Source organism: Prionailurus viverrinus, chromosome B3 (assembly GCF_022837055.1).
Source record: "Prionailurus viverrinus isolate Anna chromosome B3, UM_Priviv_1.0, whole genome shotgun sequence".
Classification (NCBI taxonomy): domain Eukaryota; kingdom Metazoa; phylum Chordata; class Mammalia; order Carnivora; family Felidae; genus Prionailurus; species Prionailurus viverrinus.
This window is the reverse complement of record NC_062566.1, coordinates 2,527,235-2,539,876: the sequence shown is the minus strand read 5'-3', so window position 1 is coordinate 2,539,876 and position 12,642 is coordinate 2,527,235. Positions and strand designations below refer to the sequence as shown.

General features: G+C 45.4%; 1 protein-coding gene across 3 annotated transcripts; it reads right to left on the bottom strand.

The window, feature by feature from the left end:
• Positions 1-2,812: 2,812 nt before the first annotated feature.
• On the bottom strand, positions 2,813-12,587 carry MRPL46 (mitochondrial ribosomal protein L46). 3 transcript variants are annotated; one of them, XM_047862862.1, is made up of 4 exons: positions 12,127-12,570; positions 10,639-10,828; positions 9,692-9,865; positions 2,813-3,209 (listed from the first exon to the last, which is right to left on the bottom strand). In XM_047862862.1, exons 1-4 carry the CDS (start codon positions 12,352-12,354, stop codon positions 2,956-2,958), a joined length of 846 nt encoding a protein of 281 aa, XP_047718818.1. In that variant the 5' UTR covers positions 12,355-12,570; the 3' UTR covers positions 2,813-2,955. The 3 variants fall into 3 exon arrangements, with proteins under 3 accessions (XP_047718818.1, XP_047718820.1, XP_047718819.1); XM_047862864.1 differs by having other exon boundaries at positions 3,094-3,209; positions 9,688-9,865; positions 12,127-12,586; XM_047862863.1 differs by lacking the exon at positions 2,813-3,209 and adding an exon at positions 5,220-6,888 and having other exon boundaries at positions 12,127-12,587.
• Positions 12,588-12,642: the final 55 nt, after the last annotated feature.

Below are 12,642 nucleotides of genomic sequence, written 5' to 3'. Positions count from 1 at the left end.
CTTACTTTTAACTTCCTCCTACCATTTTCCTGGAAGGTGCTCATCCCCTAAAACACAGAACACACCACCTCTTGGCTCCCTGGAGATCTTGTCCCTAAGGATACACTAGGAACAATTTTCTGGTCATGTCTGGCAGCCAATGGAAGATTCAGGCTGGCATTCAGCATACACAGTCATTTCAACTCTAATGCCAAAAAAGCTTGCATTTTGTAAAATCACACTCCAAAAATAACAAGGCTTCTGGGGAAAGGGGGTTAAGGCAGACCACGCAGAAGCTATGGGATTTTGTAGCCAGAGCACAAATAAAACAGAACCAAACCCAGGGATACCGCTGCAGTTAAACTCCCACTGGCGTGTGCACTGGTTCCTCGCACCTTTACTCCCGGGCCTCATGCTTCTTCCTGACGTGCAGAGACTACTTCCATCAAAATAAAAAACATCCAGGAAAGGGCTTTCTCATCAGTTTTGTAAAACAAAGGGGATGCCTTCCCAGCATCTTTCTTTCCGCGCCATTTCCCCAGACAGCCTAACACGGTGGAAACGCTAATAGTGCTTTTTGAAGCTACTAAACCAGCCACTATTCGTAATAAAAGAAGGCACTTCTATATAATTCGTGGCTTTTTTCTTAAGGTAATTCAATCCTGTCCCTGAACACTTCAAAATATTAATGCTCTGGGGAAAATGTTATAGGAGCTAACCTAATTTTGGGTTATCCTGACACCATTTCTCTATTTACCAATTGTATATATGTTACTTCCCATTAAAGAAGCAACTTTATAACAAAACGGAGCACCTTAAGAACAGTCATTAAGATTCTGGTACCAATTCCAACGTGTGAGTTTTTCCCCAACACAAAGCAATTCCTCAGACACCAGCTGCGCGTCCTACAATTCAGCTCAATTCTGATACCATCTACCTGGAGGGAGCATCAGATCTCACAGGTTAAGGGCTCTGTCCTACCAGATTCCCCCACCCCACCCCACCCCCTCCAATCCCTGAGATGCCAATCTCCTGTCCAGGTATTTGTGCTTCCAGACAACTGGTTCAATCAGATGTTCCAAGGACCTCCCATCTTGGGTTCCCTAATTTGCTAGATTGGCTCACAGAACTCCAATAAATAGGTTACTTACTAGAATACTGGTTTATTATAAAAGGACCTAACTCAGGAGCGGCCAGATAGAAGAGATGTGCTGGGCAAGCTACAGGAAAGGGTACAGAAACACCATGCTGTCTTGGAGTGCGCCACCCTCCCCAAATTCCCACGTGCTCACCAACCCCAGGAGCTGTCAGAAGACCATCCACTATCCTTTTGGATTTTTATGAAGGGTTCATTTCATAGGCAAGACTGACTACATCATTGGCCACTGGTGATTGAACCCCAACTCCTGCCCTTCTCTCTCCCAGGTCATGGGATTGGACTGAAAGTTCCAACTCTCTGTCACAAGGTTGGCTTCCCCAGCAATCAGCTCCCATCCTTAGGTTACCAAGGGGCTTTCTAAACTTCACCTCATTAACAAAAGACAACTTGATTGCTCTCAAAACCACTAATTGCATAGGAGTTCTGTGCAAGGAATAGGTACAGAGAACAAAAACATACATTCTTATACACACACACACACACACACACACACACACACATAAATCATGATATCACAGTCTTAAAAAACAGTCTCCACCTCACCCTGGGGATCCCTTCCCTTCTAGGCTGGAGTTCCCTGAGGTGGCAAATATGTTCACCTCTACAACTCACTCCAAATCCCAGAAAGAGAAATGCACTCCTGGTCCTATGTCTGGACTTACCCTCTCCTGGTGGCCAGGTTTCACTCCCAGGGTGGCACTACTGCCCATGAAATCAGCAAGCCTCAGCTAGGGGACATCTCCATCTGCAATGAGGGGAAAGAGCACGTGCAGGAGGTACATGGGAAGGAGGGCATTGTCAGGAGGAGACACCTCAACTTTGAACTCGGAAAGCAATCTCCCTGACCCCAAGGAAGAACACAAGGCTACGTCTGAAGCAGACACAGAAATCCCGGTCCACTAGCTTACATCACACGGGCCCGTCTATTCAACCCAGAAGGCTGTGTGAGAGGAAACCAGGGAGCTGGGAGCCAGAAAGCCTTGCTAGTGGAACCACTGTCCTGTGCAGACACAGGTGGGCCTGAGACGCTCCCTCTCTTCCACTCGTTTAGCAAATGTTCCCTGGGTGCCCTCCATGTGCCAGCGACCAGGGATGACTCAAGCAACACAGGGAGGGATCAGGAGCCCCAACACAGAGGCAAGAGATCAGCATTCTCCTCCTGCACCCTCAGTGCCGTTAAGACTTGGGGCCAAGTCCTGTGCGGCCAAGATTCCACCATTGATAAAAGGGAGAGAACAGTCCGACCTGCTTATTCACATGACTGTCTCAGAACAGATATGATTAAATTCTGCTTAAATATAAAATGTTTAAAAAAAAATGAAAAAAGAAAATAAAAACCAAAAGAAAAAAACAAAGGAAGAAATTATTTCCTAGGCTAGACTTTCATATCAAGTACAAAGGGAGAAAAACACAAAATGGATAGAGGCTAAGACACTGCACAGAACTCGTTTTTTCTTTTTTTGCCTGAGCCTAGCAGCTTTCACAGACCTCAAGGCTTTTAGAAGTTCAGTTTCCTTCCTTGGGTTCTCTTTCTGGGCCCAGGGAGCCAGCTGATTCACTATGAAGTAACGCAACACTCAATTATCAGCTTGGACACAAGCGAAAGGCGCCCTAAGAGACGGCCCTCTCTTCACAAGGAAAAGCCAGTCGTTCTCAAAGGAGAAATCAGCCAAGACCCACACAAGAATAAACTCGTTTATTTCTCTGAGTTGGTTGCACGATGTTCCCCGCAAAGACGGAGCCAGCACATAGTGTCCTTGAGGCCCCGGTCGCAGGCCTGTTCGAGCACTGTCCACAGCAGCACTGTTCACTGTTCGTCAGAGGTCCAAGAGAAATCTCCTAACCTGGGCCAGGTACTTCGGTTTCAAATAGTCGCCCAGCTCTTCCTTACAGACCCAGACATGCTGGCCCTTCTTCCAGGCCTGGGAGAAGTCTCCTCTGGTTAAGAGCAGTGCTTTGAAGAAGAATACTCTGGCCCCGAGGCTACTCTCTGTCCGCATTGCCTGAGGGAACTTGAACTTGTAGTGGCCACAGGGGGCGTTTCCCAGGAACTTGGCTTCCACTTTTTTTTCTGAAGGGGGGGATGGGGAAGAAACAGAATTGGAAGATAAGGACACACCCACCTGTTCACTCTGGCTCCCCAAGTCACAGGGGGTCTCTGTGAGAGCCATTTCCCCCGAGAGGTAAAAGCAATCCCTGGGAGTAAGGAGTGAGGAGTGAGGATGAGGGTCATTCCTGAAGAGCCTCTTCCCGTCTCCTTCCAAATGCTCCTGGCCTCGGGCTCCGGCTCCAGATTCGCTGGGTCTATCACACTTGCCAGGATACTGCCTTCAAACTGAAGTCAGCAATGCAGTTCAAATGCCACTACCTGGAGTCACAGCACCAAGCTTCTAGACTCAGCCCGGCCACTGTCTGCTGATGAAGGACCAAGACACTTGGTATCTGTAAAGCAAAGCTCATTAGCCTCTTAAAGGGAGGGTTACTTGAAAAGCATGAAAAAGACCCAATTTGACTTCTGTAGGGTGAAAACATAACCAAAGTTAAAAGACAAAGACAGATGGATAGATATTATCTGCAATCTATAATGAAGGGTTAACCCCAACCAAGCATTAATTACTAAATGGCATCTGGAGAACTAGCTAAAGAGGAAAAATAAAGCTGGATTCCACCAATCTCAGTCCTCATATCAAAATTGACACCATACAGATCCAAGATTTAACAACAGACATTTAACTTTCATAAAAGGATTGTTCATTCTGGATCATGGATGTTTACTACTTCCTGAATTGTTCTGTCTCTTCAAATTTTTCATTAATGAAAAAAGAAGCCAAAAGAGTACTAGAAAAAACTGTGGGATACTTTCCGTACCATTTTCGAGAGGGAAAACCCTAACCAAGACACAAAATTCAAAAAATCCGTAAAACAGAAAACTATGTATTTACATAAAATTTCTACCAGGAAAAACAAAGCATAAAAGTGAAAGACAAAAATGACACACTGAGAAAAATATTTTTGACACGCTCCACAATAGAATATCTTCAGGTATAAGAAGTACTTGGAGATCAATGAGGAAGAAGCCAACAAATCTAAAAGAAAAATGAACTAATAAGCATATAAACAGGACCTTCCACACAAAAATAAATATCACTGACCTATAAACTCTTTGAAAGATGCTCAGTCTTATTCAATTAAAGAAACGTAAATTCAAACAACAACGTGTCATTATTACCCAAGTCCCAAAACTTTGAGCTATACGCCGCCTGTCAAGGGTAAGAGAAAAACCAGCACTCTCATGTATGTTGCCAGGGTAGAAATTAGTATTAGCCGTCACCTTTGATGAGAGTTACCAACTTCAAGTAGGCGTACCCTTTCATCCAGAGACTCTGCTCCTAGAACTTGATCCCCCCAGATGGTTTCTCTGCGCACGTGAGCAAAGGCGAGTATTAGTGGATGCTCACTACAGCTTATTTGTAAAAAGCAACAGACTGGTAAGGAGAACTGCGGTACATGCCTATTATGAAACCGCTGGCTGGTGTCAGAAAGCGTAAGCTATGGCTTCCCGCGCTGATACAGAGAGATGCTTACGAGCTGAGAAAACGGAGGCATGTAACCATGTTCCTACTACGTGGAGAACAAAAACCAGATGGGATATGTATGTGCTTGTGATTTCTTTTTCGTTTTCTAATTTTTTTTTAATGTTTATTTATTTTTGAGAGAGAGACAGAATGTGAGCAGGGGAGGGACAGAGAGAGAGGGAGGCACAGAATCTGAAGCGGGCTCCAGACTCCGAGCTTTCAGCACAGAGCCTGACGTGGGGCTCGAACCCACAAACTGAGAGATCATGACCGGAGCCAAAGTTGGACGCTCAACCGACTGAGCCACCCAGGCACCCCTGTGCTTGTGATTTCTAACAGGATACACCAAAAAGTGTTAATGGTGTAACTGCTCTGAGACAGAAAATTACTTCTTATCCTATTTACATTTACTAGGCACCATATATAATGAACTGCTTCTCTCAATACTAAAACCAAAACAAACAAAAAACACTATTAGCATCACATGAGGAATTTATGTATGAGGTGAGCTCACCTGCAACACACACACACACACACACACACACACACACACACACACACAAATGTCAGCAATGGGTATCTACCGGTGATGGAATTATTAGAAAGTTTCTTTATACTTTCCTGAATTTTTCACTTATTTCAATGAATATGTATTATTTTTCTATAATCTGGAAAAACAGATTAAAAATATAAGCCAAACAATATGAAAAAAGAAATGGTTCATTATCAAATGAGCAAAGAATCTAAATAGGCACTCACAGTGGAGCCGTGGTGCTCAGTAGCTTAAGCATAAGACTTCGGCTCAGGTCACAATCTTGCAGTTGGTTAGTGAGTTCAATCCCCACATCAGGCTCTGTGCTGACAGCTCAGAGCCTGGAGCCTGCTTTGGCTTTTGTGTCTCCCTCTCTCTCTGCCTCTCCCCGACTCAAGCTGTCTCGCTCCCTCTTCCAAAAATAAATAAACAGGGATGCTTGGGTGGCTCAGTCGGTTGGGCATCCAACTTTGGCTCAAGTCAAGATTTAGTAGTTCATGACATCTGAGCCCTGCACTGGGCTCTGTGCTGACAGAGCCGAGCCTGGAGCCTGCTTCAGATTCTGTCTCCCTCTCTCTCTGCCATGCCCTGCTCGTGCTCTGTCTCTCTCTCGCTCTCTCTCAAAAATAACAAATAAACATTTTTAAAAATTTTTTAAAAGAAATAAAAATTAAAAAATAAACATTAAAAAAATTTAAATAGGCACTCACAAATAAGTACAAATGCCAATAAACACTTGAAAACATGGTCAATCTCACTAGCAATCAGGAAAACCCTAATCCAGAAGAGATGTTTTACTAAGATAGGCAAAAATTAAAAAGAGATGATTACATATGTTGGTGGGGTCTAGACAAACAGACGCTCCACTACACCACTCCTGAAAAGGTCAAATGTTACGGACACTCTGCAGGACAACTGGGTCGTACTTATCAAATAGTTAAGTGGCCATCCTTGAGCATTTAGCCCACCTCTAGGAATTCCATCTTGCAGAAGGACTTGGGAAGGGAGGTGCCAACAAGCAGGAAATAAACGGACTCCGACTTTTACACGTACATATACTTTTATATTTCGTGAGCTTTTCTTCGCCACTTTAATCATTTTATATTATTTACCATTTTAATAACTTCGCAATCAACACATTTTGTTTGTTATGCACCCGTTTAATGTCAATACCTCTTTTATACATTTCCCCTCACATTTAATTATTGCAACGGGAATATTAAAAGGAGGAAAGTGGGTGCCGAGATGGAAGCCTGTCCACGTGGCTCACAGGAGGCAGAGCTGAGCCAGCATCAGTCATGACTGTGTGAGAGAAGCAGAGGATCTGAACACAGTGATCCTGGCGAGACACCCAGATGCCACCTCCTAGGTGACAGCTGAGGACATGGGAGCACAGCTAAGGTCCCCACCCACTCCATTCTGTCTCACCCCCTCTCTCGCAGATTGGGGAAGGACCGACGGGGCTGCTGCTTCGTTAGCACGTGCTTGTGCCGGTGGCAGGGCAAGTAAGGTGACTGGGAACCGATGCTGCCAAATCTACATCCTCGGTAAACACGCGAGCAGTGAGCCAGGTACCTGATGGGAGCTGGGATGATGGGGAAGAACAGATACTGTCCGTCCCTCCAAGGGAGTCAGAATTCTAGCTGGGGAGAGAAATGTGTCGATAAACAATTGCCAGGCGATGAAGGAAGTGAAAGGGCGTATTCTCCACTAGAACACAAGCTCGCACAGAGCTGGGGTAGTGTCCCGTTCGTCGCTGTGACCCCACTGCCTGAAGAGCATCCGGCAAACGGCAGGCTCAGAGTAAATGTTTGTTGCATAAAATGAATAAAGGCACACACAAATTCTATTAAAGCCTAGAAGGAGGAGTAGCTCTGTCTACCAAAGGGCTTGGAGAAGGTTCTACCACGGAAGGTACAATGTACAAGCTGAGTCTTCAAAATTGAGCAGTCAGACCAGGGAGGAGTAAACCGCTCCGGTCAGAGACCAGCATGCCACAAAACAGAGACGCACGCATGACCACGTTATTCGAGGAACGCAGAAGGTCTGCTGGGTTGGAATTCAGAATATACGGCGATGTGCGGCCAGATGGAAGACCGGCAACCTCAGGACCAGAGCAAACAGATTTGTGGGCCATGCTCCAAAGTCTGAACCTTTATGGGAAACCCAGGCAGAGAAGGGACACGGGACCTGTGTCTGAACGCTCATTCTGTCAACACTGAAGAGCATGACATGAAAGCAAGGGGGAACTTTTTGGGCAACTATTTCAAAGGTCCAGTGCAGTGGTTCTCAACCACCATGACTTAACTCCCCAGGTAATACGTGGCAACATCTAGGGACATTTTTGGTTGTCATGGCTGTCACAATAGGGGGAGTGGGGGATGGGCGAGTGCTACTGGCATCTAGCAGGTAGAGGTCAGGGATGCTACTGAATCCTACAACGCTCAGAACAGCCCCCACAAAGAATTACCCAGCCCCAATGTCAACAGTGCCAAGGCCGAGAACCCCTGATCTGGTTAGAAGCAAAAGGGGTGACAGCTAAAGCTGTGAGAATAAAGAGAGGAATATTCAGACCAGACAGGACTCAAGAAGCTCTGGAGGTCAGACTGAAGCCAAAGAGAACTCTGAGGTTTCTAGCTGGGTAACTGAGTTAAGTGTCGGGCCAGTAAGCAAGGCTTCCAGGATAAGAAGAGGTGCAAGCTGAACGTGGCAGGATTCTCACTTTTGAAAGTACACACTAAAATTTTAAATGGGGGGGGGGGGGGGGGGCGGGAAGCAGAGAAGGAACAGGGATGGCGCCTGCCAGCGTCCCCAAAGGGTATTTGAGCAGCCCCCTAGATTTGTGTTGAATTGAATGCTTGCCCCTCAAGCCAACTATTTGAAGATAAGCAAATAAGCCTCTTTCATAGATAGTCTGGGTACTTTTCAATTGGCTGCCTCTGTGCTGGGCCCTGAGGCAGAACCTAAATCTGAGGGGAAACAGCTTCATCAAGGATAATACAGTCTGTCAAATACTGAGCCACCAAAATATCTTCCTCAAAATGACAGCAGACAGCCAAGGAAATGAAAAATGTCCTCATTTTCAAAGAGACACTCAAACTTCAAAGCTAATTTTAGAACACAGTGACTTAGAAACAGAGGTTCTAGAAGACTGAGTACTTCTTCAAGATCTGAAGTATGGGCTAAAGAGTGAATCTGTGACAGACCATATTCTAAATATGAAAGAGCTAAAGACACTTCATGTCATTTAGCCTCTCAGCACAATGCTGTAGCTTAAAAAAAAAAAAAAAAAGAGGAAAAGATAACTCTACACAAAGCAGATCAGGAAAAGATCCATCCTATACAGAGATTAAAGAAAATCCACTTCCTCAAGAAATCCAGATTAAAATAATCAAAACGTGGGAAAAGAGAAAGCCAAACGGCAACTCCTGATCTGTTTTATGAACAATAAATAATGAAGCTTTCAGTGGTGTAAAAACTGAAAACCATTTTACTGTAGATATTGATCCTGCAAATACCGTCTGCACTGTTAGTTTCACTGGTGTTCCAAACGGAGACAGAAACCCCACCGAAGGCAACGAGTAGGACCCAGCAAGACGGCAGGATCCGTCGTAGCTACCCACTACGATAAAGTATTTCACAACAGTGGGCTCAAGAGAAGATGTGGGCCAACGAAACCAGGAAAAGTACTAGAACAATCCATCCCTGTGGAATACGTAAAAGCGTGGAAACCTGAAGATGAATGTTTTATACTCTGTTGGGAAGACAACAAGTCTCACTGAGAAGTTGAAGCTCCCCGCTCTTCAGCTACGAAAGCAGTTGTTAAATTTACTGATGAAGGGCAACCACGAAGAAGCACCACTTTGCAACACCGGCCCGCGGAAACAGAGGCATGCGGGGAGGAAGGACATACAACCAAACTCCTGAGTTCCGCAGACGAGGTGAAGGCCAAACAACAAGATCCACTCGGCCAAGCCAGCAGTTTCTCCAACCTTTCTGGCTTGGCACTAAGACCCTCAGAGTCTTTATAAAGAAAAGGGCCACTGACTGAAACTTCAAGATCCAAACCTGTAGATGGACCTCTTCCTTTCCCTTCAAAAGCAACTGCCATGTGGATGTTAGTAGTTAGAGAATGAAAATGTAGATTTTAGGGGGGAAAAAATTCAACCCACACAAAGAGTAGAAAAAAAATATAGAGAGTTCAATAAAGCGAATACATTTTACAAGTGAAAGAAAGAATTGTTTCTTCTGCCATCAATAAGACCGATGTGCTATCATATAAAGAAAGAAAAGAAGACATAAGAATTCCTTCTAGCTGAAATGTTTAGAGACATCAAAGTTTCCATCAATGACCCACCTCCAACCCTTAAAGCCATCCTCGTAAGTCAGCCTGGGACTGAGTCGGAAGGGAGTCTTGTGAAGTTCAGAGAAGGGCAGAGAACTCACCTGACAGTGTGGCCAGGGTTCGCTCAGCTGTTCCTCGGAGGGTCTCCCCAGGCTGCCACTCGGCCTGGGGAAGTATCCACACATCCTTGTCTCCAAGCTTCTCTTTGACCAATAGAACAAGGTTCCTGTCTAGCTTCCGGTGCAGCGAGGTTCTGTCGTTCTTTTCATCAGCTTCTGTGAAGAAAAGGGGGTCAAAAAAGACAAGAAGTCTGTGATCTGCCAGAACCAAGGAGAACAGAATTTTACAATCTTCCTTTGAGGCAGACTGTACCTCGAAGCCACAACCTCTGTCCTCCTTATAATCAAATTACAACCCTGACACATGTAATTCGTACCTCTTTCAGGGCAGGGTCTCACAATCTTGAGAAAACTACAATGTAAGAAGAGAAGACCAAAAGCTGAACTTCTCCTTTGAGGAGCACAACACAAAGTTCTTTGAGCCTTTGGAAAAGAAGCTACACCCACACTACTTCAAACACCACAACTTCGCTGGGTTTGACACTATTACTAACTTCACTAGGCCCGACTTTCTCTGTTCTTCAGTCTTCACGTGTGAACTAAGATAAGAGAGCTCAATCCTCTGCTTTAGGAAGGATTTCAGATAAAACACAGGAAACTAACGGGAAAGGTTTAATCTCCCTCCCGTTCTCACTCCCAAACTGGAGTTAAACTCAGGTAACATTCATGAAGTTCAACTGAGAGAGAAGAGGCTATCCCACCAGCACCCTTACCTCCCGCTCAAAAATAACAAAGGCCTTTAAAAATGATATTAGCGTAGATGTGAGGAACAGGGAAAATAATTTATTCTTCACCAACCTGAAAGAAGTTTTGCAATTACTTGTTACTTATAACACAAAGTAACGGCTAAACAAATGTTCTCTGTCTGGGAACCAAAATACCTAACCACCCCTTCCCTTGTCTCTTGCTGGCCTGAAAAGACCACAAACCTGTTATGCGAGCTCCAGGTTTGAACTGTAGGAATTTCTGCTCCCATACATCTTCCAAATCCTGCACCAACAGTACATTCTGTCCGTCTTCTTCTTCATCATACAAGTCAGCTTTCCTCTTTGCCAGTCGCTGGGCTTCATCCAAAGCACGAAGCTCATGGTCTGAATACATACTTCTCTCTACCTCAATCTGGGAAAATTAAAAGGACAAAAAAAGAAAGCCACAGGCAGAGTAGAAAACAGAGCTATAGCACGCCTGACAAAGAACTTTACCACTCATCGTAACCAGACATACAATCAAAACACCATGGAAAAAGAACCATGGAAAAAGAAGAAAGGTCACCTGCACTTTGGGCTTGGGCTACGTTTGCTAAAATGTTAGAAGGTGACTGAAGGTCAAGCTGCTTCAAAGAACAGAAAACTGGGACAGGCATTTCCTGCCCACTTCCTATGCTCCCGTCCTGTCAGTCTTCTATCAAGATCTCATCATGGATTTTCCTGCCTCACAGAATTTGTACAGGCGCTGTCCCTTCTTCCTAGAATGTTGTCCCTCATGTTTTTCTAAGAAATTCCTGCTTATCCTTCAGATTTCAATTTAAATATCACTTTCTTGGGGAGATATTCCTTGACACCGCCCATAAAATCAAATTAGATACCCCTGTTAAACCTTTTACAGTATCCTGTATCTTCCTTTATGACACTTAACAAGATCTGCAGTTATACAGTCATGTGGTTATTTGGTTACTGACTTGGTCCACCTCCACTAGACTGAATAGTCTGAAAACCAAAGCATGTCTGTCTTACTCACTACTGCGTGCCTACCACTTAGCACAGTGTCTGTACAAAGCAGGTGGTAACGGATTATCTATAAAATGGTTAATAAAGTGTTTGCAGAATAAGCTAATAAACCAAGTAAAAAGCACAAACTGAAGTTTCGAGCTCTCAGTAGCCAAGACGCAAAACATCTCAGACTCTGGGAAAACAACCTTCAGTCAGTATCTGAGGGGATTTAAGCCCCTCACGGCCACTACACTGAATACTTGCCCTTGTTTTCTCACTTGGCCCTCAGACAGCCTTGATCGCACCATTTTATCGATGTGCCCACTGCCTTCTCCTAAAACATCACATCAGACTTTCTCCTCTCTACATTATTGACGACCTAGGAGAGAGACGTCCGTCTTCTTCACCACCGCATACCTAGCGTGTGCAATGAAAAGGGAAACCATTTTCCAAAGAGCTGCCTAACGTGACAATAAAGAACAAGGAAAACAAACTATCTTTTAATGAACGCCTTCTATGCACCAAAACAACCCAGGAAGGTAGATACCAGAGCGCAGGTAAATACCCTGAAGTTCAGAGAGGAGATAAGACTTGCTCAAGGACCCTCGGACTAACTGGTGCCGGAGTCGTGATGGAACCCAGGCCCACGTGTCTCTATTGGTTCCCCCAAGAGCCTCCTAGAAGCTGTGAGCCGCACCTCAATCCTACCTGCTGTAGTAGAGCCGCCATCTCTTCCTGCAATGGGGTCAGCGGCTTCGAGACCAACGGTGGCCGCTGCAGGCACAACGCGCCCACCAAGCGCCATGGAGACCCGCTGCTCAAGGGTGCGGCCGCAGGGGCCAGGCTGCGGGAGCCAAGGCTACCGGCCCAGTGCCCCTCGAACCGCCGCCAGCCCTTCGCCGCCTCTAACAGAGTCCGCCTTACGGGCGCCGCCATTCTTCTGCTCGCCCACAAGGTACCGCGGCTCCCCGCGGCATCCTAGGCCAATCCCATGCTCCCACAAGGCAGCGCGGCAGCGGCAAGACGGAAAGAGCTCCGTCCCGGGACCTACTAGAACGAACCATTCCAATAGGGGGGGAGGTGAGCGAAGATATCATCATGTTAGACGATTAGGGAAAAGGGATGACACTCCCAGTTGGTACTATAAACTGAAGTTATTGCGGAGTATTTAAATTGGAACAAAAAAATCTTTAATGAACGCTTTTAAGAGGAATGAGATGACTT